We start from the raw sequence: 27,492 nt of genomic DNA on the forward strand, positions 1-27,492 counted from the left end.
AATACAAGCAAGCAAATAGGCACATTAAAAACTTAAAGATTAACTAATCTTTTTTTTACAAACCCTATATCCAAACTAGATACCAAATTTCCCATCTGTTGACTGATTTGTTAATTTACCTTTTTTTTTTTTTTGAGGTTTATTTATTTATCTTGAGAAAGAGAGAGCACGCGCCTCTGCCCAAGCAGTGGAGGGGCAGAGAAAGGGGGAAAGAGAGAATCCCAAGCAGGCTCCTGCTCTGTCAGCACAAAGCCCAGCACAGGGCTCCATCTCACGAACCTAACGGTGAGATCATGACCCAAGTCACAATCAAGAGTCAGATGCTCAATGACTGAGCCACCCAGGAGCCCCTGTGTTCATTTACCATTTAAACACTGTTACCAAAACTGCTTGGACTTGATAATTATTTTTACTTTTTCCACTCTACATGATAAGCTTCTTATATTTACTGCCTATACTTTCTTCCTTGGTCTGAAAATGTTCTTGCTTAATCATTAATTCTTAATATTCACTGTGCCTGAAGTTATGTCCCAGTAGAGGTCATAAACCATTTTTTATTATACTCACAACCTCCTGGTACACATTCTGAACTCTGTGATACTGAGGCTACTCTGACTTTTATTTATTTTTTATTTTCTGAAATGACTAATCAAGATGAAAGCCATCACCTTAGTAATAGGCAATCAGGTACATTCTATTAGTGCAGACAAGAAGTCATTCAAGTGAAACAGAGGAGCTAAGAATTCCTTGGCATCCACTTGTAAATGGACAACTAGAACAACAATGGAGTCTGACTTCTAGAACGAAGTAAGACTTGGCATCATTAACTGCAAATATTGCTTTCAAGTGCCAAGAGGAAAACTCCAGTTCTTAACAGCATTTCTCTCAATTCACTGACACATGTGGTTGAACCTTTACAGTTATACAAGTGCTTCAGAAAAGAAACTGCTTACTGAACAGAATGTGCTATGGAATGAGAAGGAGTAAAGCCCTTCTCTTTAAAGACAAAGGTTGGAACATTAAAAAAATTTGTATAAGAGGGGGGTGGAAAGCCTGGGTGGCTCAGTCGTCTGACTTTAGCTCAGGTCATGATCTCGCAGTTCATGAATTCAAGCCCTGCATCAGGTTCTGTGCTGACAGCTCAGAGCCTGGAGCCTGCTTCCGATTCTGTGTCTCCCTCTCTCTCTGCCCCTCCCCTGCTCACACTGTGTGTGTGTGTGTGTGTGTGTGTGTGTGTGTGTGTGTGTGTGTGTATCTCTTAAAAATAAATAAATATTAAAGAAAAAATTCTTAAGATAAAGGTTGGGGGTGCCTGGGGGTTGAGTGTCTGACTCTAGATTTCAGTGCAAGCCTACTTAGGGTTCTCTCCCTCTCTCTCTGCCCTTCCCCAGCTCACAGGCACTCTCTCTCTCTCTCTCTCAAAATAAATTAATTAAAAATAAATAAATATAAAAGTTGAAACCCATGCTCCTCCTGACCATTTGCATGATACAAATGCCAACTCCATGGGGCGCCTGGGTGGCGCAGTCGGTTGGGCGTCCGACTTCAGCCAGGTCATGATCTTGCGGTCCGTGAGTTCGAGCCCCGCGTCGGGCTCTGGGCTGATGGCTCGGAGCCTGGAGCCTGTTTCCGATTCTGTGTCTCCCTCTCTCTCTGCCCCTCCCCCGTTCATGCTCTGTGTCTCTCTGTCCCCAAAAAAATAAATAAACGTTGAAAAAAAAAATTAAAAAAAAAAATGCCAACTCCACAGCATTATTCAGAATCATCAAAAAGTGGAAACAAACCCAAACGTCCATCAACTGATGGATAAACAAGATATGACTGATCTATACAACAGAATATGGATTATTCAACCATAAAAAGCAGTGAAGTCCTGATTCAGGTGACAACATGGATGAACTGTGAAAACATTATGCTAAGGGAAAGAAGCCAGTAACAAGTGGCCACAAATGATATGTTCACTTACATAAAGTGTCCAGAATAGGCAGGTTCAGAGACAGAAAGTAGACCAGTTGCCAAGGGTTTGGGGGCAGGGGGCAGTGGGGAGTGTCTACCAATGGATACGCAGTTTCTTTCTGGAGTGATGAAAACATTCTAAAACTAGAAAGTGATGGTGGTTGCACAACTGTGTAAATATATTGTACTAAAAAACACTGAACTATACACCTTAAAAGGATGAATTTTATGGTATGTGAACTATACATATCTCAATAAAGGTTATTTTTAACATATATTTACATATCTAAATGTGGATAGCACTTTAATTAAAAGTGGTTTGAAAATTTAAGTGGCCAAAAAACCTCTCTAAAAACTGAAAATTTTAAATGCAAATCTGATCACATCACGACCCTGCTACACAGAAGTCTGAAGCTAATATCCAAAATGTTCAATATGGCTTACCAGGCCCTACACGATTTGTCCAGTCTGTATCCACAGTCACCTCGTGACACTGCCTGCCCACCCATAACACCTGGCCATTCACTATGTCATAACACTGCACCCCTCTCTTTTTCTGGAAGGCTCCTTTCCTCTGGATATCTCACATGGTGTTTGCTCCATCCCCTGCATTTCCATCACCCCAACCCACTCTCTCTTTACCTGGTCAATTCAACCTAATACTAAAATATTTCTTCAAGTATGTTTGCCTTGATTTTGCAGACTAGGCTGGATTCCCCCCATCCGAATACCTCTCTCCTACATCTCATATGTCTCCTTGGTAACATTTATGAACATTGAACTAATAACTGTACATAATTGTATGTTCAGTGTATATCTTCCCAGAAAGAGATTTCATAAAGTGAGGGACAATGACGGACTTCAGTGCCTAATACGGATACAGTGAACAATAAATGTTTGTCAAATGAACTACTGTTAAAATCACAGGCAGCCTTGGGGCATCTGGGTGGCTCAGTTAGTTGAGTTGCCGACTCTTGATTTTGGTTCAGGTCATGATTCCAGGGTCTTGGGATCGATCCCCGCATCAGGCTCCATGGTGAGTGTTGAGCATGGAGCCTGTTTAGGATTCTCTCTTTCTATCCCCTCTGCCCCTCCCATGCTCGCTCTCTCTCTCTCTCAAAAAAAAAAAAAAAAATTAATGTTTAAAAAATAAAAAGAAATAAAATCACAGGCAGCCTAACATAGAATTTGGAGTTTCTAGCAAAATCCTGGAGGGAATGAATATAAGGAAAACCACAGAGATAGCTGTCACTGGGTTTCTGTCAATTTCTGAAACTCCAAGGTTTTTGAAAGGTCTTACTTTTCTAAGTTATTTTATTATTATACTTCATTTATTTATTTATTTATTTATTTATTTACTTACTTACTTACTTATTTATAGTAAACTCTATATCCAACGTGGGGCTCGAACTCATGATCCCGAGATCAAGAGTCATATGCTCCAGTGACTGAGCCAGCCAGGCATCCCTGAAAGGTCTTGCTTAAACTCACTTCTGCAAACAGTGGTTAAACCTACCCACTCACCACAAAACTGCAACACCACAAGCAAGCAAGGAAGGATGACACTGACTAAAACACCTACTTTGTATCAGGCCCTTGGCCAAGTACATTCACATTTCATTTACCACCCCACAACTTCTGGACAAATGGGAAGCCTGGGGTTTCTGAGCACTTCCAGCTGACTGAGGTTCCTATTCTAGGTGCATGTTGTTTTATAAAGGTTTCTTTCAAAGAAGTTTCTCCTCGGTCTACCCAGCGTGTCTGAGATTTATTTTCAGAAAAGAAAGCAGGACCATTCTGTCCAACTAAACTGGACGGGGGTGTGTTTAGAGAAAAGATAATCTGATCTAGATAGCAACTAAATTACAGGGTTTCTCAACCTCAGCGTTACTGACATTTGGGGCCAGATAATCATAATTTGTTATGAGATGTGTCTGATGTATTAGAAGATGTTTAGCAGCATCCCAAGCCTCTACCCATCAGCTGCCAGGAGCGCTCCCCACTCCCCTCCCATCAGGACCACCCAAAATGTCCCAGACATTGCCAAATGTCCCCTGGGGGACAAAATCACCACTGCTTGAGAACCCCTACATGGGCCTACCCAGAAAATTTCATTAGTGTTTCCTAATTATCCCAGCTTAACAGTGGTCTAGGGAAAAACTAAAGATGGACTTACACTCCAGAGGAGAGAAAAAAAATCAGAAACCAAGGGAGTCAAATAATGGGATTACGATCTTGGCCAAGAACTTCAAGCCTTAAATAAGCAGTCCCCTTGCCCTTAAGATGAGATGCTGATAGAAAAATCAATGCAGGAGCCCCTGCCACCCCACTGGAGTTCCTCTCTCCAGACAACCCAGCTTAAATGAAAAGCTGTAATGAGCTCACAGCACTGGGTGGCCTATCTGCAGGCTCCCATGCACTTTCAAGCAGGGGAGTTCTTGGAATGTGTGCTCCTCAAAGACTACAGAGACCAAGGTGCGCAGGCAAGAACAAAGCATCACGCTCATTAAACGTTCGCATTGGAAGGACTGTGTGCCAAGCCCACTGTGGGCTGGCCTCCTCAGCTGGAGACCAGTGCCGGGAAAAACGTCATTTTAGCATCTTCCTTCAAAGCTCACTTGAACTTTCTCCAATCTAAGAGGGTAAGGAAATCTTTCAAATAACGAATTCTAATCAAACCAGTTATACCATGCAGTCATCTACTAATGCCAAGTCCAAGGTAGGATGTAGTAATTAACCAGAACTTCTAAAAACTACAGTAAATACTGTAAAATACAGTAAATACAGAACTTCTAAAAATACAGTAAATTACTTGCAACAAGACTGTAGCTATACTAAAGATCAGACAAATAGCCAAATGACGTAGACATGAGTTGTGAATGCATATGTGACAATATTCGCTAATCAAAATATAAGGTATTAGGTCAGGTCCCATGAACATCTCCTAATCTTTATATAATCTTGGTGGATCAATCATTCCTTCAAAGCAGAAATATAATTTTCTGATGAGATTATATTTGCTTATCAAACAGAGGGATAGAGTTAAAAGCTTATCAGAATTTATTTTTTAGTTCAATAGTCAAACGTGTTATATAATTATCTTTTCTTCCAAAATACAGAGGACTTGAGCACAGTAGGTAATAGAACTGGAGTTAGAAAGTTATTTTAGGGGGGCACCCAGGTGGCTTAGTCAGTTAAGCATCGGACTTCAGCTCAGGTCATGATCTCACAGCTTGAGTTCAAGCCCCACGTCAGGCTCTGTGCTGACAGCTGGGAGCCTGGAGCCTGCTTCAGATTCTGTCTCCGTCTGATTCTTTGCCCCTCCCCTGCTCGCACACCGTCTCTGTCTGTCTCTCAAATATAAACATTTGAAAAAAGAAAGTTATTTTAGGGGTTGGGCGCCTGGGTGGCTCAGTCGGTTAAGTGTTCCACACTTCATCTTAGCTCACGTCATGATCTCATGGTTCAGGAGTTCAACCCTGGCATCACATTCTGCACTGATAGCACAGAGCCTCCTGCAATTCTGTCTCTCCCTCTCTCTGCCCCTTCCCCACTTGTGCTCTCTTTCTCTCTCAAAATAAACTTAAAAAAAAAAAAAAAGGTTATTTTAGGGGGCACCTGGGTGGCTCAGTCAGTTAGGCGTCCTACTCTTGATTTTGGCTCAGGTCACAATCTTAGGGTCATGAGATTAAACCCTATGTGAGCCCTGTGTCGTGCTTAAGATTCTCTCTCCCTCACCCCCTTCGCTACTGGTGCTTTATCCCCTAGATACAGGCACAGAGCCCCTAAGACTCTTGGGGCATCCCTTAAGTGTTAAAGAGTATCTTTTGGGGGCGCCTGGGTGGCTCAGTCGGTTAAGCATCCGACTTCGGCTCAGGTCATGATCTCACAGTTCATGGGTTCGAGCCCCACATTGGGCTCTGTGCTGACAGCTCAGAGCCTGGAGTTGTTTCAGATTCTGTGTCTCCCTCTCTCTCTCTCTGCCCCTCCCCCACTCATGGTCTGTCTCCCTCCGTCTCAAAAATAAATAAACATTAAAAAAATTAAAAAAAAATAAAGAGTATCTTTCGTATGCTAATATAGTGATGGGGGAGGGGGGTTTGAACTTTCAGCCCCACCTCCAACCTCTAGACAAAGGAGAGGAGTTAAGAGATTGAGTTCTATCACCAAAGGTCAGTGATTTAATCAACCATGCCTAGGTAATGAAACCCTCAAAAAGCCCCTAAACAACATGGCTCTAGGGACTTCCAGGTTGCTGAACACCTGGAGAGGGCATGGAAGCTCTGTGCCACCTTCCACCTGCCATACCTTGCCCTATTCATCTCTTCCATTTGGCTTTCCCTGAATCGTATCCTTTATAATAAACCAGTAAACAAGTAAAATGTCTTCCTAAATGGAGTCATTCTAGCAAATTATCTAACCTGAGGGAGGGTTGTGGGAACCCCAGAATTTGTACACAAATTGGGCAGAAACATGGGGGGGGGTTCTCTATGTACCTCCAACTTGCAGCTGGCACCCGAAGGGAGGCCAGTCTTGCAGGATGGAGTCCTTAAACCTCTGGACAGATGTTAACTCCGGGTTGTGTCAGAACAGAAATGAATTGTAGGACACCCAGCCAGTGTCAAAGAAATAGTGGGTGTTGGAAAAAAGACACCACAGGTACGATTTTTTTCCCAACATTAAACTTGACCAAAGCATTCACAAACTGGATGAAAGCCAGAACTTGGGACACTTATCCCAACGTTGTCTCACTCACACACTACAAAACTGCAACTGGTGTTTTTGCATACAGCTACATAGATTCAATGTCTCCACACAGCTCTGCTAAAGTGGGGGCAGTTTCCTACTAAGGAGACAGCCTACTTCACAGACCCTCATACAACACAAGGCGTCCTAGGAGTGGCATCATGAAAAGGTGGGAAAAGCCTGGGCCTTGAAACCAGACAGAGCAGAGATCAAAACCCAACTCTGCCACCTACCAAGTATCTCCTGAGCAAGTGTCATCGCTCTTAGGCTCAACTGTCTATTAAAAAAGGGGGTGTGCCACCTACCTCTGGGAGTTGTTATGAGGATTAGAGAGAATCATTATAGTGTCTGGCAGACAATAGAAACACAGTAACTTGATTTCCTTCCCCTTCCTGTCCAAGGACCACAAAAGCCAGTTAGGGAAATGAAGTTCAAGAGAATGCCTAAAAACCACACGGTAGGTCCGGGCACCCAGCCATTCTCAAAAGGAATGAGTAACCAAAGACCTGAGGCATTTAGCACCACTAAAAACAACTGGAAAGGCTCCACTGATGGGGTCCATGAACACAGAATCTTTTCTACTACAGGGGGTGGTCAGACTAAGCCTGACGACCTGGACCTGGCAGCTAAGGACTCAAAAATCACATTCTAAGTTCTGCAATGAATCCTATCAGTCCAGACATTCAATCATTGACACTTCCTTGCATTGAAGCACAGCATAAGAGTCAACATTCAAACCATTCATTTTTCTTCCACTGATGACACAAGCCTAAACCAACAACCTCTTTATATGAGATTTCAATGTGTACAGTGACAAGGCACCCAAGTCCATGGAGGGAAACAATTCATATGGATTAGATTAAGTTGTTTCAGCTTTGATTTAATAAATAAATAATTGGCAATTTTCATTTAAAATATGCACTCACTGTTAGAATTTTATAATCCTAAGATTTTAACAATGCTTTAGAAGGTCTAAGCAATGGTCTTTTACTGGCAATTACCAGGGTGCCCTCAAGCACCTTCAAAGGGGAACATAAATGCTTCTAGTGTATTCAGCAGCAGAGAGAGATCCTGATATTCTGTGAAACTGAGGCAAACACTTGTTGTTTTTTCAATGTCTCTTTATTTTGAGAGAGAGACAGCATGAGCAGGCGGCAGGGCCAGCATAGAGAGAGGGAGACACAAAATCCAAAGCCGGCTCCAGGCTCTGAGCCTTCAGCACAGAGCCGGACACAGGGCTCAAACCCACAGACGGCGAGATCACCACCTGAGCCAAAGTCCAAAACTTAAATGACTGAGCCACCCAGGCACCCAGAGGCAAACATTTGGATAGGGTTTCAACACAATTGTAAGGAAGGAAAGAAACTCCTTTCAGAATCTCTTTGGTATTCAGCTGCAGAGGCCTCCAGATTCTGGAAGGCAGCTCAGAAGAGGATACAAATCCATCAGTGTCCATCTGGCTAGCTGGTGACTGCCCTTGAGCATTGTTAACTTGTGCCTGACTTTGATCAGCCCCTGCAAGGTAAATGGGGAGTGAGGGGACAGGACACCGAATCTGCCCATTAGAACAACCTGTGACCTATGGCTGTGATGTCCAAGTATTTTTTCATTTGGAAAAAAACCCCAGTTGTTTCAATTCCGTCTTACACCCCATCACCCCTTGCAACACAGTTCAGAGCTTACAGAAGGTGAAAAAATAAGTCAGATATAACACAACCTTGCAGTTTTAAGTTATACCTTGCTAATTCCAGATATTGAAGGTTACCTGTGCTCTTAAGAATCCTTACAGTACATCACCTGCAGAAACCGTCCTGGCTTGGTTCCAGGGAGTTCCATAACAATTCTTTTGGCACTCCATCAGTTCAGAAACTACTGAATGACTATTATTATCAAGAACCTAGTTAGTGAAGCCTAAGAGTCCTTTCAAGTTTCAACAGCTCCATAATTGATGCATTAACTTGAAGTACTAGGTACAATGAGACAAAAACACTAGATGCAAAGATTTTGTTGTTGCTGTCTTCTTTTTAAGTTCCAAGCCTGCCAATGTTGAAAAGTGACATATCTAGTTTCCCACTGCCTGGCTCTACTTCTTCCCAATGAGGCAAACTATCCACCATGCAACCTGTGACCAAGAAATGTGCTGCTGATGAAGGCAGCTGGAAACTTTCTCTGGAGAAGACTCTTTTTTTCTATAAGGGGCTACAGAGTAAATAGTTCAGCTCGTGGGTCACACAGTACCAACCACTGCTGCTGTAGTGTGGAGGCCCCTATGGGCAGTAAGGAAACGAATGTGGTGGCTCTGTTCCAACAAGACCTTATTTGTGGATATTGAAATTTGAATTTCATATAAGAAATTTTCGCATATTATAAAATATTACATGCTTTTGCAGCCATTTAAAAACGCAAAACTAGGGGCGCCTGGGTGGCGCAGTCGGTTAAGCGTCCGACTTCAGCCAGGTCACGATCTCGCGGTCCGTGAGTTCGAGCCCCGCTTCAGGCTCTGGGCTGATGGCTCAGAGCCTGGAGCCTGTTTCCGATTCTGTGTCTCCCTCTCTCTCTGCCCTCCCCCGTTCATGCTCTGTCTCTCTCTGTCCCAAAAATAAATAAACGTTGAAAAAAATAAAATAAAAATAAAAACGCAAAACTATTCTTACTTTACAGGCTGTAACAAACAAGTCACTGAGCCCAATTTGGCCTGCAAGCCACATCCCAGCTCTGAGAGAAGCCCTTCCTTGCTTCTCCCTTGCTTAAAGTGAAAAATAATCCCAGCTTTGAAGCTAGCACACCAAACCAAGTTATTAAAATGGTGCTACTACTATAGTTTTAGAACTACTTTAGGGCAAAGGAGCCTTGCAACTCATCTCCAGGCTATCATAACTAAATAGCAATTTTTAATGATAAACATTTCCCAAGATTTCTCTTTTAACCAGAGAATCCTCCACCATAATTTCTTAATAAAATCATCATAAAGAAAACTTGTGCTAAGTACTGTTCAATTAAATCCATTGGGGCACCTGGGTGGCTCAGTCGGTTAAGCACTGACTTCAGCTCAGGTCATGATCTCAAGGTTTGTGAGTTCGAGCCCCGCGTCAGGCTCTGGGCTGATGGCTCAGAGCCTGGAGCCTGCTTCAGATTCTGTGTCTCCCTCTCTCTCTGCCCTTCCCCCGCTCACACTCTGTCTCTCTCTCAAAAATAAATAAAAAACATTAACTAAAAAAATTTTTTAAAAATCCATAACCCCACTTTCATGCAACCCCAAAAGAATCAGATGTGGCTTGCTATGGAACCCACACCCCCAAATGAACACCAGAAAACCCTGTATAAAACTATAAATGTGAAGGGGGCAAGAATGTTAGAGTCAAGTTACTTTACAAGTAAGAAAGTTCATAAGGCAAACCTAGGATCCTGGATTATAAAGAAGATAACAAATGAGCGCAGGCACTCTGCAGAGAGGAGTCTCCTCTTTCACTTTATCTCACCGTGGTCTCTATACACACATTTCTTTTGTTCATTTTAATCTTTATTCACAGGCAATATTTTCATATGTCAATGCATCACTGGATTGATCACTCTAAGGAAGAGTCAATCTGCCCCTAAATATTCAGAAAGTACCAGATTAGTCTTCACTTTGGAGAAATTAGTGGCCAAATTGTTGGTCCAACTGGTTAAAACACACACATGTACACATATAACTCAGTATCTCAGAAGTGTAACAAAGTAAATGGGGTATCAGAAACCAGTATTAGTAACTGATTCAGTTTTTAAAAGGCACACAATTAGAAAGTATCTCCTGTTAGGAAGTACTTATTATGAGGCTACGTCTCCAGCTATAGTCTACCCAGACTCCACGAAAATCAAATTATGTAAACAGTTTTTCAGTTTTTTAAATATAACCAATTCTTTTATAAGCATTATATAAATATACTATATACAAAATATATATATAATAAATCAAATGTTATAGTAGAGGTAATCACAAGTGTCATAAACACCTACAGCTAAGAGACTCCACCATAATTCCACATCAGTGGAAATAAGCTTCCTTTTTGTCCTAAACGGAACGTTACTTCTACCAATTGTTGAAAATGACATTTCTAATTCATTGTTTTATGCCACTATCCATATTCCACATGGATATGTGACATTTGGTAACTGTACATTATCACTGCAGTACTTTAGAATTGTTTCTCTAAGAACGATTAACGTAAGTAATTTATAGCAAAGAATGTGGTTTCACAACTGAAGATCACCTACTGACTTTATGTACTCTAACAATATCATAGGCATGACTACCTAACAAATCAAAATAGCTCTGGGATCACAAAAAAATTTTATGGGAATTTAGGACTTCCTTTAAAAATAGAAAATGGGCCACAATCAGTAATTACTAAATAAAAACTATAAGCTACTTTCCTTAATGAATTGCTTTATGTCCTTAGATAATTCTTTACTTTCATTAAAACACACGAAATCAACCCGAATGTAAACTCTCTGAACGCCTGGCATAATAAGAAATGTAACATAGGAAAATGAGAAATCTATGAAAACGATAAGTCATAAGATGGGGAATAACCACTTACTGCTCTCTCGAAAGGCAAAATGCACTATAAATGCTAGCAATTATAAGCCAACACTCCGACAGAGTTTAAAAGCCTCTTTTCAATGAATGCAAGGTTAACCACAAACTATATTATGGTCAAAAATGAAATATCACTCTTAATTCCACAGTTGACCTGCACATACTTCTGTAAGTGGCACGAAACTAAGCTAATGAAAAGACTGCCTAACCGGTCACATCGCGTCGTTCACGATCCACAACTCTGAAAAGAATTCACTCCTCCCTAATTCTGTTTTAAAAACCCTTCCAGGAAAAGCTTGCATCATCTTCCTTCTTACCACATCTTTCTGGTCGACTACCAACATCGAAGTTAAAAGGAGATCTCTCTTTGGTAGGAGAGGAAGGTTCAGCAGGATGGGAGTGTGAGGACCTGTCAAACACATTTAACTGCTGAGGGAAAATGTCACCCGAATAAGCCCAGAGGGTTAAATGGCTCACAATGCACGGTTAAATTTCTTTATGGCCCTTTGTACGTTCAGAGATTCAACCAGACAAAAAGAAGGACCTGCTTTTCGCTTTGATTCCCCGGGGGTGATGAAGGCGGTCGAGGGCGATGGGTTTGGTCTGGTCGTTTACATCGCAGGCCCCGGTGCCAGATGGATGCCCGTGGCCACGCGCTCGCCCCAAAGTTCCTGCGTCGTGCCGCCCGGCGCCTGCAATCACCGCCTGGCACCCGGGAACAATGCGGGGCGCCGGGGCGCCCACACCCGGGCCCGGGAAGGAACGGGAGGCCGTTGTCCGCCCGCGGCCGGGAACAAAAGGCGCCGCGGGGCCCGGGCCGAACGCTCGAGGGTCGCGGAGCCAGCGCCCGGCGGGGACGACGTCGGGGAAACTTTCCGAGGGGCCGAGGCGGCGGGGCGAGGGCCCGGGGAGGCCCTCTCGCCGCGAAGCCCCGCACAATAGCCGGGCCGAGCGCGGGAAGGCCGGGCCGCCACGCCCCCGCCCCCGCCGGGCCCGGGCCCGACCCCGGCCGCGTACCTGGTGGTTCTCCTTCCTGCCGCCCGCGGCTGCCGCCGGCCCGCCGGGGCCGCTCGTCATGTTCACGTACAGGGAGCGGGTGAGCGGGCTCCGCAGCGTCCACATCCTCCGCGCCAGCCACACGGACGCCAGGCTCAGGCACAGCCAGCCCGCGAACAGTCTCATCGGGGGCCGCGGCCGCTCGTTCGGATCACCGCCGGCGCCGGGGCGAGGAGGAGGAGGCGCCGCCGCCTCCGGCCGCCGCCGCCGCCGCCCGGACTCGAGCCATCGCGCCCAACTTGCCCATCCAGCCCCTTCAGGGCCGAGGCGGGGGGTGGGGAGGAGCGGGCGGCGCACAGCCTTCCCACCTCCCCCTTCCTTTCCGCCCGCGGAACGCAACCGCCGCCGGCGCCAGTTTCCACCCGGAGCACTTAGGAGCGGCCGAAGCGCGCTCCCGCACGGATTGAGCCGCCGGCCGGGAGGCGGGACAAAGGGAGCGCGCATTCGCCAGGCGCGCGTCCCCGCCTCCTGTCTGGGCCGCGGCTTCGCATAATGGCGGAGATGATTTTCATTTTATACGGCAAGGGCGATACTTCCGAAGGCAGTTACTGAAGCCTCCCGGTCCCTCCAAGGTGGTGTCCTTAGGACTTCTGGTCTCTCCTCGCCTTAGTCGTTGCCTCTGGGCGCCTCATTCCCTTCCCCCAACCCCCCCACCCCGACCCCGGCAGGACTTAACCTGGTTGTGCAGATTGACCCGAGGGTGAGGAGAGGGAGTCTCCTGCCGTTCCTACGTCCAGACTGTCAGACCAACACCTTGCCTGAGACGGACGCTGCCAGTTCTTAACTGTCACTGGCTCAGCTGCGTGGCTTCTTATTTACATTTAGAGCCGAAGAGCCAGACCCCCACCCCAAGGGCCTCCACCCTGCTCCGCAGGAGCTACAAAGCGGTCTGGAATCTAGGGAGAAAGGATATCACCAAGCCCTTGGCTCTTCCCAGTCCTGTTCCCCAAGCCTGGCAAGTTGCTGGCTATATGTTTCTAAGAGATATCAGTGAAAGCTCTGCCTTTGTTGGAAGCCACTGCAGCTCAGGTACCTGCAAGTATTACGTTGATGTATTGATGACCCTGCCCAAGAACGAAGACCCCCAAATCCGAGGCCCTTGCTGCTTGTTTCCTTGAACTAACAGATGGAAGTTGGACCCAGCACTCTTAAAGCGAACTAAGCTCCGGGAGCAATATTTACCCGGATGTTTCTTTGATCATTTCTAGCACGAGGAGACCTAGCAACGTTTCAGAACCGAAGGGTTACACCGTGTTCCTGTGTCTGAAGTTCTTCCTGCTGCTACCACTAAGCTACAACTAAGGAGTAATATATTTCATGGGTTCTCTAGCTTCAACACCTTTTCCAGGTTTGTTTGGAAACTGCTTTTAATTTAACTGCGCTAGAAATAATGTAAATACATTTTATTTGAGTTCAAAAGAAGTAAGCCTTACCGTCAACTCCAGTATTGCACTTCAGAGATTACCATTTATGAAGCAGTGGTATGGTGATCCACTGATGAACAAAATCGTACTTTACCCACAAACTTATTTATTAGCTTCTAAGAATCCTGGCTTGGGACTTTTTGGGAACAGGGGCATCTTGTTGCCTAATGTGAGGTAGGCTATAACAAACACAAAGGGGAAAGGGGAGGTACTTTGTGTTCTCTCTTTTCAGTATGTTACCTGCTTCCTGCTAAAACGGCAAAGATCCTGAACCTTATTAAATCTAGTTCAAACTTGTAGTGGTCCTGGCCCAAGTCATCAAAAGGGAACCATATTAGCCAGTCCAGGTAAACTCAGTTTGTTTACCATGTCACCTGTCCCTCCTGTCTCATGCAATCAGTGTCAGATAAAGCAGCCTTCATCTTTTTAGAGGTGGAGTGGGGAGGAGGGTGAAAGCAGTAGGAATATATAAAGTGACACATTTCATTTCTGAAAACAAAAAAGACAAAAGGTATGCCCCCCAACTATAGAGTAAACCTGAGGAGCCACAGCACAGAGACTGCAAAATGTGTCAGATGAACAAGAAGCAACTAGATGCCTACTGAACTCTGAAGGATTTGGGGGTCAGTTGACAGCCAGGAAGCCTAGCATCTCAAAGGAGCAGATTTTCATTTTATACCTGAGCAGCTGGCCTGGAAAAATAAATCACCCACACATTTAAAATAGTCTATAATAATCACAAAATAGTCAAATACATGTTATTTACACTTAGCAAACACAGGAAGAAACCAAAGCACAACATGATCAAATGATTTGCCTAAAGGTAGAGCAAATTCAATAGCAGACCTTTTCATAGAACCTGGTATCCCAGCTTGTGATCCTTCGATCCATCTAAGAAGCCTCTTCGTTGTCTCTCTCTTCTCAGAGAGCCTCCTGAATTACAAATGAGGAGGAAGGAAAACAGCAAGAGTAAATATACTAAGCAGAAGTTCAGATTGCCCTCGGGGACTGCCCCCTTCCTTCATCTACTAGAATGTCACTACTGTATATTAAAACCTCAATTAAAAACCTCAGTTATCCATAATGGAGAGGGGCAGAGGCACGAATAACACAAGATGCTGAAAACCAGCCAATATCCCTTCTAACGTGGCTTTTAAATGCAGTCAGTAATATTCCAAAAACACAGAAATAACACCCTCTGTATTGACCTCTGCTCACTGCCCTCCTGACCAGGAGCTCAGGTACTGAACTTGGGTCATAGTGCTGTGCATAGGCCCCAAATCTTGTCTGGATCACTTTCTTCTCTAGAACTCTAACCAAGGGTACCTTTTGGTGTAATTGTTCTTATCAGCTACAAATTACAACATATCCATGTTCTCTTTTCAGTGACAAAATCTAATGTAAAGGGAACCCATGGAGAGCTTTGCAGGCGCCTGGGTAGCTCAGTTGGTTAAGCATCTGGTCCCTGATTTCAGCTCAGGTCATGATCTCATGGGTTATGAGTTGGAGCCCTGCATCAGGCTCTTTGCTGACAGTGCAGAGCCTGCTTAGGATTCTCTCTCTCTGCACCTTGCCTACTGTACCTTTCTCCCTCTCTCTCTCTCTCAAAATAAACAAACGTAAAAAAAAAAAAAAAAAAGCTTTAAAAAAAAAGAAAAAGAGAGACTTGGATCTGTAGAGGCACAAAATGTGCCAGTCACTGTTGGTCATTGTCCTCTCCTTGAAGAGATTAAGTAGTGTAAAAAACACTCAAAAATCACAAGTTTTTGTGGACTTTTTTATACTTAATATTTTATAGCGTGTCAGAGAATGGTACAAGTTTCCCCCAGTATAGATGTGCCCTGTGGTAATTAAGCAATGAGCACCTCCAAAAAATAAAATTAGTAAATGTATCCAACAATTTATTTTTATTTATTTTTTTAGAGAGAGAATGAGAGTGTGAGTAGGGGAGAGGGGGAGAGAGAGAGAGAGAGAGGGAGGGAATCCTAAGCAAGATCCACACACAGCACAGAGCCCCACTAAGGGCTCCATTCCACAGCCCTGGGATCACAACCTGAGCCAAAATCAAGAGTCAGACGCTCAACCGACTGAGCCACCCAGGCACCCCGACATTTTTTTCATTAGTAAACAGGGCATTTTTTATCTGAACTTGGTTGATATAATTTCAGTCATACACAGTGATCACTGTGATCTCTGCTTGATAAATTCTAAATTCAGGTGAAACTGCAAACAGGTTAGAAAAAAATTGGCAACATAAAGTAGCAATATTAAACCAGGAGTTACCTATAGAGGCAAGTACAAATAACACAATGTACTCTTGGAGATCTCCCAGTGCTAACTCATCAGCATACTGGTTTGAGACAGACCAGCTGGGTTTGAAGCCTGGCTCTATGCTTCTTGGTAATGCAGTTTGAGGCAAATAACTTGATTGCTGTAGGTCTCACTTTCCTCATCTGTGAAATGGGAATAATAATGGTTACCTATCTCATGGGGATGTAGTAATGATTAAAGTATATATTCTAAATATAAAAGATTATATATTCTAAATATAAAGGACTATTCTAAATATACAGGTGCCTCAAGATGCACGAAGCTCTCCAGAAATGTTAATTTGCTCTTCTTTTCATTATAACATGGATAATTCAACCTCTTCTGATGACCCCTTTTCCTTATCCATAAACTAAGGGCCATGATTCTGAACTGCCTACTTCATAATACACCTATGAGAATCAGATGATCTTAAAGTCTCAACCAAGATTATCATAATAAGGATGTTCGGTCCTAACATAACCGTGATCTCTGCAAAGCTACTCTCCATAAAACATTCCCTTAGAGCCCTTGATGAGAGCTCCTCCTCATTATGTGTTTATTCCCAGGCTCCTTCCTGAGACTTGGGACTAAGGGAGGAAAGATGAGAAGAGGAAAGAGAACACAAATCTAAAAAACATTCAGACCTAAAATTACAAAATCAGGCAGCACATAGAAGTCATTTACTTGTGAAGGATGACTGTCTTAGTAGGAAAGCCTTTCCCTCTCTGATATATAGAACTCCACACCAACCATGGCATTTCACCTGCTTACAATCTTCTGAACCCTGCGGCTTCCCTCTACCCCACACCATGGCAATCTCATACCTGTCTCAGTTGATGTCAGGAATAACAGCAGAAAGACAAATAGCACTTTCATGTGGTCAATTAACATTTATCGAATACATGCCACACGCTAGGCTCGAAACTAAGTGGAATAGAAACACAGTGCCTCACCCTCATACAGCTTGCTGTCTGTCTGTCTGTCTAGTAGGGAGGCAGACCTGCCCAAATAATCAAAAATATATAATTACAAACGGCTGAGTGCTAGAAAAGAATTGGATATTGTTAGAACTTAGAACAGAGGGATCTGACTTGACTGGGGTGTGGGGAATGGAGTGTTCAGGGAAAGCTGAAGTATGAGGAAGTGTGGCATCATGGCCCTCGTTTTGACATCTCCTTGCTAAGCTTGAGAGCTTCCGAGTTGCCCAAGTTCCTCTAGATTATAGATGCGCCTAGTAATTGTGAGAAAAGAAATAGGGGTGCTCTTGGAGCCTTCTGGGATGTGAAGACTCGCGGTGGCCACCTATGTAATTATGTTGTACATCTACATGACTGCTTTTAGGACCCTTCGAGAAAATCTGCACATAATAGTTTAACTCACTTAGAGGAATATGTGTATTATTTAAAAATACATATTTCAACTCTGCAGTGTCCTTCTAGTAGGAGGTCTGAGTCAGAGCTCTGAAAAAAGAGAGAAGGCTGTTGTTTTTCATTCACTTTCTGGGATATTTTCAAAGATCCAAAGATCTTTGATCTCGTTTTAAGTATACTTTCAAAACATCCCTATCCTTGGCCTCATAATTGCTGTCTCCTGCATGTATGTGGGTTTGGTCTTATGAATGGCCACTTCCTCTCCACCCAGTGTGCCATGTCACTTCATGCCACTGTGTTTTCATATACTTGTTTTGAAACTATAAAACACTCAAACTTATGGTTTATATGAAATACATGAAAAAATTGCACGGTACAATGAGAAAGCTTTAAAACAAAATCTAAATATTTCATAGTAGACAAAATATATATGTGCATACATAAACATAAGTGATCTTAAAGAGTTTGTATAACATAGCACAGAACCACATCTCTGCTGGCATGAAAGACGATGACTATTTTATTTTTGCACAACCACATACTGGTCTGAGAATGAGGAAGAATACGTTTATGAAAGAGGATACTTGAGCAGTCAAGCAACCTGAAAATCAGACAAAACTATCTCCCTTCTCTGGTAAAAACAGTGATTGATTTTTTTTTAATGGCCACAACTAATGTGAGTTTGCTTTACAACTTAACCTAGGATCTTCCTTAAACGTGTTGTGCCTACAAATCATTAAACCCAGAAGAAAGGCATTTGACTATTAAATATCCAAAACCTTGGGGCGCCTGGGTGGCGCAGTCGGTTGGGCGTCCGACTTCAGCCAGGTCACGATCTCGCGGTCCGTGGGTTCGAGCCCCGCGTCAGGCTCTGGGCTGATGGCTCAGAGCCTGGAGCCTGTTTCCGATTCTGTGTCTCCCTCTCTCTCTGCCCCTCCCCCGTTCATGCTCTGTCTCTCTCTGTCCCAAAAATAAATAAAAAACGTTGAAAAAAAAGTTAAAAAAAAAAAATATCCAAAACCTCAGCATTTTGAAACCCCCACAGCTGTTTTCCTTCAGTTCATAGTTTCCCCTTACCAACAAACATCCTTTGTTCCATACAGTTTCCTAAAATCGAGAGTCAATACTGCAAACAGCTATTAAGCTATTCCACAGTAGAAAGCTTATTTCAAGTTCATTAGCTTTCTGTCCTCAAATCTTTCAAGTAAAGTTTTAGATATGGCAGGGACAGGCATTAAAGGCCATTAGCTTTTCCTTCCACTAACAGAGCTCAGATTCCACCCTCTTCCTCCAGCCTCCCACACCAGTTCTGGTGGGTGGGGTGGGAGAAGCCAGCTTTGCTCAAGGACCTCACTAAAGTGTAGTTTGTGAATATAGAACAGGCTATTCTCCCTCCAGGAAAAGTCCATTTTATAACCAAAACTATAAATGACATTGGAGCCAAATGTGCTGTTTTTAGACAGACATAATTTTAAACAAATTGCCTTAGGTTATACATGCACTGTTTTTATTTTCATAAGGAGACATATTTATAGATAATTTTCACCACATCTACAATGCTCATCATAATGATTCAATGGAATGAGGCTTTATGTAAAAAAGCCTTAAGTTATCCCTGTAGACTTTGATAGAACAATGGATTAATTTTTAGAGTCTCCAACGTCCTGGTTGATAAATGAATGGGAATTTCTCCATTGTCATACTATAAACAGCAACATATACATAGGAATATGTATACATGATACATGTCAAATCATATTTGAGAACATTTAATATTTATTAGCTCTTTTCCTCATTTAGAATTTATATTTGGACACAAGTATCAGGAATACATTATATTTTTGACATATATTATAAAGAATTTTTAATTTTAAGCAAACTCTGTGTCACATATGGGGCTCGAACTCATGACCCAGAGATCAACAAGAGTTACATACTCTACCAACTGAGCCAGCCAGGCACCCCCAAAGATGTTTTAGGGAAAAAATTAAGTCAGATCATTTTGACATGATAGGCAGTACATACAGTTGATTTTTTTTTTTTTTTTGAGAGAGAGAGGGTGCAAGTGAGTGAGGGGCAGAGAGAGAGAATCCCACGAAGGGCAGAAAGAGGGAGAGAGAGGAAGAGAGAAGCACGGCTCACCCTGGGCTTGTGTTTTACTCAAAGCAGGGCTGTACTCACCCTAAGAGGGGCTCATGCTTACCCGATGTGGGACTCGAACTTACAAACTTTGAGATCATGACCTGAGCTAAAGTCAAATGCTTAATGACTTAGCCACCCAGCCCCCCCCTCCCCCCATGCAGCTGATCATTAATATTGCCCTGAAATAAATTCTGGAAATACAGAAATAAAATTGCTGTGTATGTATAATGGATTAGAAAAAAGAAATGTAAAGTCACCTTTTTTTTTAACGTTTCTTTATTTTTGAGACATAGAGACAGAGTACGAGTGAAGGAGAGGCAGAGAGAGAAGGAGATACAGAATCCAAAGCAGGCTCCAGGTTCTGAGCTGTCCGCACAGAGCCCAACATGGGTTCCAAACCCGCAAACTATGAGATCATGACCTCAGCCGAAGTTGGACGTTCAACAGACTGAGCCACCCAGGTGCCCCATAAAGTCACCTTTTAAAAAGGCAGGTCTGGGGCTGCTGGGTGGCTCAGTTGGTTAAGCGTCCAACTTCAGCTCAGGTCATGACCTCGCGATTCGTGAGTTCAAGCCCCGTGTCAGGTTCTGTGCTGATAGCTCAGAGCCTGGAGCCTGCTCCGGATTCTGTCTCCCTCTTTCTCTGCCCCTCCCCCACGTGTGCTCTGTCTCTGTCTCTCAAAAATGAATAAACATTAAAAAAAATTAAAAAAAAAATAAAAAGGCAGGTCTGTTGTGGTGCCTGGGTGGCTCAGTCAGTTAAGCATCTGACTCGATCTCAACTCAGGTCTTGATCTCAGGGTTGTGAGTTCGGTCAGGTCCCGAAGCCAAGACTTGATTGCAGATTGACTGAAGGAAGATCATAACATATCTACAGAAAAAAACAGCTCATTGGGGGTAGAGGTGGGGAGGAGTTGTGTCAGCCTTGGGAAATGGAAAGGCAGGCTGATTTGGTAGTGGATCTCCATCATCAGCCCAGGAGACAGTATCCTTCACTTTGCTCAATGCTGCACATGTCTCTCTGTGTGGATGGTGATGGGTGCATCCATTTTATCCAGGCTCCATGACATCGTCCATTAACATCATTCTAAATGGCCACATCCCTCATTCCATGCTCACCACATGGTTGGATGTGCTTCACCCAACAAATATCAGACAGACCTCACTTGCCTGAAAAGTGCAATTGATAGGGATGAGAACATTCCCAGATTGTTGAGGCATGCTGTGGTTCTCTTTCAAGGTCTTTCTCGCCCCACCCCACATTCCTCATCCCTGAACCCCATTTCCATTTATCCAACTCTCATCTTTATCATCAAAAACAGGGTGAACGCTCACACCAAGAGACAGGAAACTCAAATTCTAGTTACATCCCCGACATTTTCCATGTGACCTCGTAAAATCACATAACTTTCATTATTTTGTTGTAAAAATGGTAATTAATAAAGACCACCTGTGCATATGCACCTGGATTAGAGACTCTTCCAGTTACGGGATCTGTTCCTTCACCTGCTTACTTTCTTTCATGAATTATGGGTTCTGTGGATATTTCCCCAAGTGATAATATGAACATACCTATACTTACATAGTACACAAGAGAAGTGGTATAATTTTGTTTTCCCACACACTTTAACAAGAAATCTCACAAATTCAGTCCCATAGCACTCCACAAAATAGGAAATAATTTACAGCAAGTCGTACATACCTGTGACAAAGTTTGTAAGTAGAGCCATCTTTCGTCTTGACAGTTGTGTGCTTGACAAATTGTCAGCTTCTTATGATCTGAAACCAAAATCCTTACATTTTCTCCTCCCAATATCAGTCACTCTCCCACTTAGTGTGAGGCTTGCCCAGTCCCCTGGGAGGAGGCACTCATTAGGAAAAGTAGGAACGAAAATGAACATATTTCTACCGCATGAAATTCTAGATCTGGGCCACAGCCTCACTCTTTATGAAAAAGAGCATTGCAAGAGTACCACCCAGGCCACTGAAAACAACAATGGCTCACAATAGATGCCAGACATTGTGGTAGGTAACTTAACGTGTGTCATCTCTTTATTTTTTTTAAATTGTTTTCTTTTTTTTTAGCACGTACGCATGTACACCCAACTTGCGGAGGGGCAGAAGGAGAGGGAGAGAATGAATCATAAGCAGGCTCTATGCTTAATGCACGACTGGTGGCAGGACTCTAGCTCAGCGCAGAGCCCTGCAGTGGGAGGTGGGGGGAGGCTCTATCTCACCACTGTGAGATCATGACGAAAGGACCTGAACCAAAATCAAGGGTAGGACGCTTAACTGACTGAGCCACCCAGGCATCCCCATGTGTCATCTCTTTTTTTCTTTTTTTAAGTTTATTTTTTGAGAGAGAGAGTGCAAGCGGGGAAGGGGCAGTGAGAGAGAGGGCGACACAGATTGGAAGCAAGCTCCAGCTGAGCTGTCAGCACAGAGCCCAACACGGGTGGAACTCATGGACCGTGAGATCGTGACTGAGCCCAAGTCAGATGCTTAACCAACTAAGCCACCTACATTCCCCTGTGTCATCTCTTTTAATCCTCAATATAATCTAAGAAGGTTGATACTATTGTTATTTCTTTTCTTTCTTCTTTTCTTTTCTTTTTTTTTTTTTTTTACAGAGGAAGAAACCAAGGCATATAAAGCTTCTATTGCACAGCCAATGAGTGGTTGAGGCAGGATTTTAAAGCAGGCGGTCTAATTTCAGAACCCACATTCTTCACACAATACTCTACTGCCTCCTAGTGTTTTAGCCATCCTCAGCCCAGGAGCATCAGAATCCCGGGTGGTGTTAGTTACACTGCAGGTTCCTGGGTCATTCGAGGTGTACTGATTCAGAATCTTGCTGTAAATCAGAAAGCTTTAACATGATTCACAGGAAGAAGGTGGGGAAGAGGTCCTTAGCAGAAGCACTATGTTCTTTTTTTTTTTAATGTGTATTTGTTTTTTTGAGAGAGCAAGAAAGCTAGTGGGGGTTGGGCAGAGAAGGAGGGAGGCAGAGCATCTGAAACAGGCTCTGGGCTGACATCAGAGAGCCTGACACAGGGCTCGAACTCACAAACTGTGAGATCATAACCTGAGCCAAAGTCGGGTGCTTCAGCCACTGAGCCACCCAGGTGCCCCAGAAGCAATATGTACTTTAATAAAAAGTGTTAATAAAACAGTATTCAATAGTCATGACATTGTTAATGAGGTAATTATTTTTAAAGTGTTGAGATACCCTAAAAGTGTTGAGATAACCATTTGACTTTCTGAATAGCAAGTCAAATGTCACTTGTGTAATCACTTCAAAACAATCTTCCAGAAATAAAATGAAGACAATTTCTGTGTTCTATAAATATTTTTTAAGTCCAGTAATTCACCCTGTATAGTATACAGTTTGAGTTTTGACAAATGCATACAAGGGTTGCGACCAATACCCACAATCAAAATACAGAATATTTCCATTCCTTAAAAAAATTCCCTGTGTCCCTTGTAGTCAACCTCTCTCCCCATCTTAGATTCTGCCAACCACTAATGTGTTTGCTCCCCTGAAAGTTTTACCCTTTCCAGAATATTATTTAAATGGAATCATACAGTTAGGTAATCTTTTGAGTCTGGCTTCTCTTCCATTCAGCATTGTGCACTTGGCATTCATTCATGCTGATGTATCAGTAAATCTGTCTTCTTACTGACATATGTCATTCCATGATATGATTGTACCACAATCTGTTTCCCTGTTAAACAGCTGAAGGACATTTGAGTCACTTCCAGTTTTTTTTTATGTATGTGATCATGACTAAACTGCCATAAACAACTGTGTACATGTTTTTTGTGAACACAGTTTTTGGTTCTCTTGAGCAAATAGCTAGCAATGGGATTTCTGGATTCTATGTCAGATTCTATGTCTATTTAACTTTTTTAATAAGCTGTCAAAACTGATTTCTAAAGCAGCTGTGCCATTTTAATTCTTCCAGGACTGTATGAGAGTTCTAGGTGCTCCACAATCTTGTCAGCACATGGTATTGTCAGTTTTTATTTTAGCCAGTCCAATAGTTATGTAGTGGTATTTCACTGTGGTTTTATTTTTCTTTTAATGTTTATTTATTTATTTTGAGAGAGAGAGAGAGCATGAGCAGAGGAGGGGCAGAGAGAGAGAAGGAGAGAGAGAGAATCCCAAGCTCCCAAGCTCCACGCTATCAGCACAGAATCTGATACAGGGCTTGATCTCATGAACTGTGAGATCATGACCTGGTCGGAAATCAAGAGTTGTTCACTTAATTGACTGAGCCACCCAGACACTCCTTCACTGTGGTTTTAATTTGCCTTTTCCTGATAACCAATAGTGTTAAAGATCTTTTCATGTACTTACTTTCCATCTGTAGCTCTTCTTTGGTGGAATGTCTGTTCAAACATTTGCCCCTTTTTTATTGGGTTGTTTCTTATCTTTTAATTGGTTGAGAGTCTTTTTAAAATACTCTACATGCAAGTCTTTTATGAAATATGGATTTTGCAAATATTTTCTCCCAGACTGTGGCTTACCTTTTCACTTATTAACAATGTCTTTCAAAGATCAGGAGTTAATTTTTTTTTCCCAGACTTAATGAGGTATCATTGACAAGTAAAAATTGTGTATATGTATATTGTACAACATGATTTTTTAAAGGTGTACAATTGGATGATTTAACATACATATAAATTATGAAATAATTATAATAATTAAGTTCATTAACACATCCATCACCTCACATAGGTACCTTTGTGTGCATATGTGGTGAGAACACTTAAGAGCTACTCTTAGCAAATTTCAAGTGTATAATATAGTGTTATTAACTATAGTCACCATTTTTTACATTAGATTCCCAGAATTTATTATAACTGAAATATTGTGCCTTTGGACCAACATCTCTCTACTTCCACACCCTCATGCCATGGCAACCATTGTTCTCTGGTTCAATGTTTTAAGCTTCCATTTATAAGTGAAACCATACCAGTATTTGTCTTTCTGTTCTGGCTTACTTCACGTAGCATAATGTCCTCCAGGTTCATCCATGTTGGTGCAAATGATGAGACTTCCTTCTTTTTTATGGCTGAATAATCTCTGTATCTATATCACATCTTTATCCATTCATCCATCAACGAACACTTAGGTTGTTTCCATACTTGGATATTGTGACTAATACTGCAACGATCATGGGAGTGCAGATACCTCTTTCTTTTAGTTTTAAGTTTATTTTGGGAGAGAGAGAGAGAGAGCACACGTGCACAACACAAGTGAGGGAGGGGCAGAGTGAGAGGGAGAGAGAGAATCCCAAGCAGGTTCCACCCTATCAGCGCAGAGCCCCAGGAAGGACTCGATCCCATGAACTGTGAGATCATGACCTGAGCCGAAATCAAGAGTTGGACGCTTAATGGACTGAGCCACCCAGGCATCCCTCTTTTTCTTTCAGTTTTACTGAGATATAACCAACATACAGCATTGTGTAAGTTTAAGGTATACAGCATAACGTCTTGACTTACATATATTATGAAATGATCATCACAATTAGTTAACATCCATCACCTCATATAGTTACAAAAAGAAAAAAAAGAAAGAAAATGTGTTTTTCCTTGTGTAAGAACTCTTAGGTTTTACTCTTAACAGCTTTCAAATATACCCTACAGCAGTGTTAACTACAATCATCATGTTGTACATTACATCCTGAGTACTTATTTATCTTATAACTAGAAGGTTGTGCCTTTTGACCACCTTCCTCCAATTCCTCCTTTCCCACCCCTGCCTCTGGAAACCACAAATCTTCTCTTTTTCTGTGAGTTTTGTTTTGTTTTGTTTTGTTTTGTTTTGTTTTGTTTTTCTGTGAGTTTCTGGGTTTTTTTTGTTGTTTTTTTGGTCGTTGGTTTTTTGTTTGTTAGATTCCACATATAAGTGAGAGCCTATAGTATTTCTCTTTCCCTGTTTTAGTTCACTTAGCATAATGCCCTCAAGACCCATCTGTGTTGTCACAAATGGTAAGATTTCCTTCTTTTTATGGCTAAATTCCATTGCATATATATATACCAAAACTTTATCTATTCATCTGTCTATGGACATTTAGATTGTTTTCCCTGTCTTGGCTATTGTAAAGAATACTGCAGTGAATATAGAGGTACAGATATCTCAACATAGTGTTTTCTTTTCCTTCAGATGTAGTCCCAGAAGTAGAATTGCTGAATCATATGGTTGTTCTATCTTCAGATTTTTGAGGAACCTCCATGCTGTTTTCCACAGTGGTTGCACCAGTTTACATTGCCATCAAGAGTCCACAGGGATCCCTTTTCTCCACATCTTCACCAGCATTTTTTATCTCTAATCTTTTTGGTGATAACCAAACAGGCATCTGTTTTCAATTTTATTGGTTTCTGATGTTTATTATTTCCTCCTGCCTGATTTGGGTTTAATTTGCTCTTTTTTGTTTGTTTGTTTCCTAAGGTGGAAACATAGATTATTAATTTCAGACCCTTCTTTTATTTATATATAATATACAGGCACATATGTATAATATATATACATATTCATTTAATGCCACAGACTTCCTTCTAGGCACTGCTCTCATTGCATTCCACAAATTTTGATATACTGTATCATGTTTTCATTTTTGTTCAATTCAAAATATGTTCCAGTTTCCTTGCTGACTTTTTCTTTAATCCATGAGTTATTTAAAAGTGTGTTTTTAACTTCCAGATTTGGGGGGGGATTTCCCAGGTAGGTTATTGGTTTCTAATTGAATATATCATTATAATCAGAAGACATACTTTATATGACTTCTTTCATATGTGTTGTTATTTCTTTTTTAATTTTTTTTAATGTTTATTTATTTTTGAGAGAGAGAGACAGAGTGCGAATGGGGGAGGGGCAGAGAAAGACGGAGACACAGAATCTGAAGCAGGCTCCAGGCTCTGAGCTGTCAGCACAGAGACTGACGAGGGGCTCGAACTCACAGCCGTGAGATCATGACCTGAGCCGAAGTCAGACACTTAACCAACTGAGCCACCCAGGCACCCCGTTATTTCTTTTACTGCCCAGATGTTCTAACTTGCTAAATATTTCATTTGCACTTGAAAAGAACGTGTATTCTGCTGTTGTTGGGCAAGCTGTTCTATAAATGGCAACTAGGTCAAGTTTCTTGATGGTATTGTTCACTTCTATATCTTTAATGATTTTCCTTCTAAATGCCCTATTGATTACTAAGAAGTGAATTCCCACCTAAAATTGTGGATTTTGGGGGGCACCTGGCTGGCTCAATTGGTAGAACATGCAACTCTTGTTTTTAGAGTTGTGAATTTGAGCCCCATATTGGGGGTAGAGTTTACTTAAAAAGTATTATTTAAAAAATTATAAAATTATGGATTTGTTTATTTTTCCATTCACTTCTATTAGTTTTTTGCTTCATGCATTTAATTTTTTTTTTTTACATTTATTCATTTTTGAGAGACAGAGACAGAGCACAAACAGGGGAGGGGCAGAGAGAGAGGGAGACACAGAATATGAAGCAGGCTCCAGGCTCCCAGCTGTCAGCACAGAGCCCAATGTGGGGCTTGAAATCACAAACTGCAAGATCATGACCTGAGCCGAAGTCGGACGCTCAACCAACTGAGCCACCCAGGCGCCCCTTGCTTCATGCATTTTGAAGCTCCATTATTAAGTACATACATATTTAGGATTATTACATTTTATTGGTAAGTTGATCCACTTATTACTAGGTAAGCTCTCTCTTTATCCCTGGTAATATTCCTTCTTTTGAAGTTGACTTAAATGTTAACATGGCCATTCCAACTTTCCTTGGATTACTGCTTACGTGTTATATTTTTTGGTCCTTCGTCTTTAAACATACCTGTGTCTTCATATTGGAAGCGGATTTTTTGGTACATATCATGTAGTTGGG

General features: G+C 42.3%; 1 protein-coding gene across 3 annotated transcripts in view; it reads right to left on the reverse strand.

The window, feature by feature from the left end:
- The window catches only part of METTL9 (methyltransferase like 9), a 52,731-nt gene extending 38,031 nt beyond the window's left edge, over positions 1 to 14,700 (reverse strand). For 2 of the 3 annotated variants that reach the window (XM_047087723.1, XM_047087722.1), the window contains exon 1: positions 12,299 to 12,684. In XM_047087723.1, coding sequence (XP_046943679.1) covers positions 12,299 to 12,463 — 165 coding nt within the window. In that variant the 5' untranslated portion in view covers positions 12,464 to 12,684. Of the gene's footprint in view, positions 1 to 12,298; positions 12,685 to 14,607 lie in introns of those variants that run through there. The other variant, XM_047087724.1, reaches the window with a different exon arrangement.
- Positions 14,701 to 27,492: the final 12,792 nt, after the last annotated feature.

Source organism: Lynx rufus, unplaced genomic scaffold (assembly GCF_022079265.1).
Source record: "Lynx rufus isolate CCGP_SWC_20201006 ecotype Redwood Valley unplaced genomic scaffold, mLynRuf1.p SCAF_23, whole genome shotgun sequence".
Lineage (NCBI taxonomy): Eukaryota > Metazoa > Chordata > Mammalia > Carnivora > Felidae > Lynx > Lynx rufus.